At 34.0% G+C, this 6,000-nt stretch overlaps 1 protein-coding gene across 1 annotated transcript; it reads right to left on the reverse strand.

Annotated features, from left to right (window-relative positions):
• Window positions 1-437: 437 nt before the first annotated feature.
• On the reverse strand, window positions 438-4,070 carry LOC111985032 (sterol 14-demethylase). The gene is made up of 3 exons (XM_024016648.2): window positions 3,816-4,070; window positions 2,703-3,199; window positions 438-1,705 (listed from the first exon to the last, which is right to left on the reverse strand). The coding sequence occupies exons 2-3, from the start codon at window positions 3,171-3,173 to the stop codon at window positions 707-709; spliced, it is 1,470 nt and encodes a 489-aa protein (XP_023872416.1). The 5' UTR covers window positions 3,174-3,199; window positions 3,816-4,070; the 3' UTR covers window positions 438-706.
• Window positions 4,071-6,000: the final 1,930 nt, after the last annotated feature.

Genomic DNA, 6,000 nt, shown 5'->3' on the forward strand with positions numbered 1-6,000 from the left:
TTCCAAGTGCCTAAACACTCGGAACAGCACTCAAAACTCAGATCTTTAAGTTCTGTTGCAAATGAAAAACGTGTTGCTTAATCAGATTTGTGCCCATGGAGATGCTATGAAACCTTCCTGGCTAATAATTAGGTTTGCAGCCTACCATATGGGCAATAAACAATTGAAATGGTCTACAACAGACTCTGGTGTTCACAGTCTCGCTTAGCTTAATGTTATGGGCACAAAATATGACCCCTGGTGTCCCATTGTATCAAAACGTAGACAAGATACATAACATAATGATGATCATGTTCTATTTTAGATGTGGAATTGATTAGCCCGGTTCAAGTGCATTGGTTATCCTCATGTAATATTTTCGCCACTTGATGATGAGCCGGTAATCCAGCCCTTCCTACAACCATGAACTATACACATGACACCATTCAGAGAGATACTTGTTCTAACACAAATTCATTGATGAGAGAGAAATCCAACGCAAGTCAAGGGCCCCAATTTTTTGGCAGTTACAACTAAAACAAAACTAAAGTTCTATTACAAGCTACAATAATCAACCATAAATAGGCTAACAAAGACCAAATCCAAAAAGAGAGAGCAACACCTTTCTAGAAACACAGATTAAAGCATGACACCAAAGAAGCATACATGATGGAGCAATAAAATCCCAAAGACCAAGTAATTAATTTAGACCTGCCAAACACCTAGATTAATTAACAGAAAGCACCCGCCGCTTGTACCGCACCATCACCTTTCCTTTCACACCCACAACCATGGCATTCCAATCAATCTCAGGAAAAGGTGATATAAGCTCAAACTCAAAATTCCTCAGCAAATGGCTCCAGATTGCCTTTATCTGCAGGTATGCAAAGGGCTCACCAAGGCAACCATGCCTGCCACCTCCAAAAGAAATATATGAGAATGCCCCTGCAACCTTGTCTTCTTCTCTCCCAATGGCAAATCTGTTGGGATCATAACTGTCAGGATCTTTAAAAATATGAGGAAGACGGTTTGCAAAAGCTGGTGATGTGGCAACTATGTGGCCCTTTGGGATGTCATATTCTTTTCCATCTCGGGTTGTCACACTAAAATCACTATGTGAGCTACGTAGCAGCATAATCAGTGGGGGGTGGAGTCTCAATGCCTCCTTAATGCTCCTATACAAGGTGTCCATCTCAGACAAGATATCATGATCAACCTTACTCCCATGCTTTTGCATCAGGTTTTTCTGCTCCTCCAAAACAGCAGATAGGTGCTGCTTGTGTTTGAGGAGATAGGCCCCAGTCCAAGTGGAGGTGATGGAACTAGTGTGCTGCCCAGCAAATAGAGCAGCAATGAGCAGGCCAGTGACCTCGGTTTCAGTTGTTGGGCGGCCATCTTTGTACTTTGAGTCAATGAAGCACTGCAGCATGTCATTCTCTGACTTTCCAGCATCTTTGCGGGAGGCTATGATGTTTGCAAAGATTTCTGAAAGCTTCTTACGGGCCTGGTCACGGCGTTTGTGAGCAGGGATGGGCAGGTATGGGAAGATAACACTAATAGGGAGCATTCCATTGTCAAGGTCATGGAACAGGGCAGAAACATCAGCGAAGAGCTTATCACGAACTTCTCGACCCAGGAGACATCTACTGGCTGTCAAGATGATTAGATGCTCCAGCTCATACTTAAGGTCCACCTCACCACTGTCTCCCCACTTTGAGAAGTAATCCTGTCCGGTGCCAGTATAAAAAAGCAATTAAGACCATGGTGTGATCAATTTTGTGAAAAAGGTATAATGCAGAATCTGAGAAATCAAAGAACCATCTATAAACTACTCAAAAGCCATATCACACATGTATGGTCAATAGAGCAATTCAAATAACAATAGAATGAGCCATCTGCCAAGCATAAAATGTTCAGAGTACGAAGAATTGAAAGCACCATATAACATAGCTGAAAGTGAGGATATTGAAAGCATAATTCAAAGTGTGGCTGGTGACTTTAGACCTGTACATTAAACTTTTGCAGATGATAGGTACTAATATTACAGCTTAACAGCTTAAACAATAATCTAGACATTGTCAATCTTTTAATAGAAATATCTTAGGCTAGTCCTTATTTTGCATTTGTTTCCAACACACAATTACACATTTTTTGATTCACTACCAAAACATCCTTAACCACTTAAGGGTGAATATCTCCCTTTTTTCAGGCATGAGGCATCTATGCCCCATTGTGTTAGTCTGCATAACTCTTCTTCTAATCAGCAGGATTTAGGTGTACAGTCAACAATAAATGGGCAAGCCTCGTTGACAAGATAACTGTACCTTTAGATAATAGTTTATCAAGTTTGAAAGAAAATAAACATCCTAAGGAGCATGCAATGTTTGCAACCCAAAGCCTAAACAAAGTTATAGTTTAAGTTTTCTTAACCATAAGAATACCTGAGCTCTTAATAAGGAAACGTATCTAGACATCTTAGTCGAAGTGGCTTTATTATTTCATTTCAATCAATGCTGGTAATATATTATTCGACCCATTTTGTAACAAAAAACTGCCTTAGGACATGTCGCATCTCCAACAAATTAGTACTTACATCCTACTATATAAAATGGAGCCTTCATGATCTTCTTATGCATATATAAATAAACTACTGACATGTGGAAGAAAATTAACAACAAACCCATCAAGGATCCACATATCTATAATTTTCAATTCACACATACCTCTGCTTCTGTAACCATCTGATCCACATATCCCTTGAGTTTATTAACTCTCAAAGATTCAGTGAAGAACCGAAACTGCTCTTGCCTCACCGAGTAATCAACATCAAATACTACTCCTGGACCGAAAGTGGGCACGTTGAATTGGTATACCTCCTGCTGGCTAAGATCTGACTCGGAAGCTTTAAAGAAATGTGCCGAAACCTCCGGACCAATCAAGAAAGTAATCTTCTTGTTAGCCAGATTCAATGTGAATACACTCCCAAGCTTGGGGTATTCCTCCCTGATCATAACAATCGGACCTTTCATGAAGCGGACGAGGCCGCCAATCAAAGGCCATGTCTTAACAACAGGGGGGAGACGTTTTTTAGAATTAGGCATTATAAGCACAGAAATAAGCTTGGCCACCACTAGAGTGGCCACAATGAGAACACCCACATTGAAGAACTTGTTGTCCACATCCATCATGATCATAATCCGATAAAAATATGTCGATTTAACTGAAAATCCAAAATCCAAACAAAGTTCAAAGAAATGTTAATCAAGTGACTGAAAAGTGAAATAAAAGACAATAAGTACTTCCTAGAGAAAATTTAGTTCAGATCTAAAATGTTCCTATATATATATATATAAAGTAAATACAAGGAATTATCATAGTCAACTAGCATCTAGGATTCTAGGTAATATTAATATTTTTTTCTTTTGAAATAATGCTTGGGAAGCAAAAGTAATGCCTGCATTTATTCGAAAATGAACAAAAAAAAATGTGATAATAGAATATAAAATGAATTAATTAAGTATTGATAATGTGATAACTGAATTAATCACTGATAAGGACAACGATCAGACTTAAATGAGGCCAGTATTTTTTTCATCGGAAAATTTAAGGTTTTTTTTTTTTTTTTTTTTCAGTCAGATTTCTCGGCAACCAAACAGAGAGTAAAAGGAAATCAAAGAAAGACAACAAAATAATGCAATGAAAAGAGAGAAAAAAAACATGAGCAAATCAACAAATGATGGAAGAGGATAGATAGATAGATAATTAAAGCAGATTAATAGATAATAACAATAAAGCAATAGAAATTACGCTAGATAAGTGTGATTAATGTTATGTACCTGATTTGAGAGAGTAATGTGGAAGAAAATAAGGAGAAAAGAGAGAGAGAGGGAGAGAGTGATTTTGAGATTAGAAAGGTGATATGTGATTTTGAGAAAGAGAGAGAAGGAAGAGAGAGAGAGAGAGAGAGAAAAAGATGAGAGTATTGAGAGTTAGCAGAAGTGGGAGGCAGTCAGTTGCAAATAATACTCACTTCTAAACTTTATTGATTAATTTTGGGCTATCTATATGTCTATATATATAGACATTAAGCTAAGCTTTAGTGTCATTTGAGATTTGACTAATTTTATATAAGCAAAAGAGTGTGTGAGTTGTGTGCTGCGCGTTGTTACAGGAGTGCTGTTAATTATAGAGCTTGGCCCATTTTTAATTTTGCTACTCTCTTCAATTTTTTAAGTTCCTCGTTAACTTCGTCTTTATTACTACTTCTTTTTTTGGCTTTTACTCTTAAATAGTAAATACAGTTTTTTTTTTTTAATAACTTTTGTAGTATATATCTCATTTTATTAATAAAAAAAAGTAAATTTTTTTTTATTCTTTTCCAAATTCAGAAAAAATAATAGTAGTAAAAGCTGGATTTTTATTAACATTACTATATAGATAAGTAAAATTTTTATTTGGAAAATAACATATTAAACAGAAATGTTTTTTTGGAAAAAGAAGATGAAGAAAGCCCTTTGAGAAAAAAAAAAAATAAATAAATAAATAAAGAAGAAGAAGAAGAAGATGAAGAAAGGCAATAATCTGTAGGGAGTATGGTTTTGATTAGCTGGGCTCGTTGGATCTGGAAAACAGCGGGGCTGCTAAAGGTGGTTTTGTCGCACACGTGGTGTGTCGTGATTGGTAAGAAGAGTTCTTTTTATCTTTCTCAAAACGTGGCAAGTTGGGTTAAACAAGAGAACCACAAAAATTGCTCTGAATATATTAAAGTGGATGGATAATAAGAAATTATACAGTGGTATGGTAGATCTACAATTTCACTAAAAAAAATTATATTTGTTTAAAATTGCTAAGTTAATAATTAGTTTTTATTTAAAAAAATTTCTAACTCAACAATTTTAAATAAGTGTGAGTCTTTTAGCGGAATGGTAGACCACGTTACTTATCCACCATGTGAACGTTATAATTTCTCATGGATCATAGAATATATCTATCAATTAGATTTTAAATTGTAATTCAATTAGAGTTTAGTTTTGTGCCATATTTCTCATCTAATTTAAGTTTTTTAATTTTTATGCCAAATGAGTTAATTTAATATAAAAATTAGATTTCAATTAAAATTTAATTTTGCGCCATGTGTTCTATTTAATCTAAATTTTTTAATTTTTGGTGCCAGTGAGTTAATTCAACGTAAAAAACGATGAGTTCAATATAAATAAACCTAGGTAATATGTGTGTGTGCGTATAACTAAATCTTAGATAAAATTTGATTAGAATCAAAATTAAAATTAAAATTTGTTAGCTTTTCATACAAATTAAATTATTCAGGCCTTCAAAAAAAAAATTCATATTTTTGCTGTTATTTATTTATTTTTATTTTTTTGAACTAATGAGTATATTTTTTTTATACTGTTTCTATTTAGATATATTGTAAGTGAAGATCTTGAATGTAACAAATTTTAATTGAGCTAAACGACCCTATGCACCTATTTCCAATCAATTTAGGAGATATTATTGAATCAATTTATTATTTTATTTTGTATTATATTTAGTAGAATTTCACGGACAATGATAGTGAATTTTTTTTTTTTTTTTTTTTTAGAATGGACAATGATAATGAATTGATATTGTATATGTAGTGTCAAATAATGATCTTCAAAATTATGGCGTAACCAATATCATTAAAATTGTAAGGAAAAATCATTTTAGCATCTCCAAATATTATGATTGAACTAATGTCCTATATATAGAGAGAGAGATGTTACATTTACAACATTTTCACAACAAATCATAGGTGGTTTGTTGTTATTGGTTCAAATTTGAACTTAACACTAAGATTAATTTTTTGCCCCAACAATAACAACCAATAACAACTTGTCACTTAAGATTTGTTGTAAAAATATTGTGGACATATTATTTCTCATATATAATAGCACAAACTAACATCAATAACACTACTACAATTCATCATTCTTAGGCGTAAACAAGAGTTACATACTAGTTAATATAATGTTGGGAGAGGGA

The sequence above is a fragment of the Quercus suber genome, unplaced genomic scaffold, assembly GCF_002906115.3.
Source record: "Quercus suber isolate HL8 unplaced genomic scaffold, Cork oak 2.0 scaffold_1002, whole genome shotgun sequence".
Lineage (NCBI taxonomy): Eukaryota > Viridiplantae > Streptophyta > Magnoliopsida > Fagales > Fagaceae > Quercus > Quercus suber.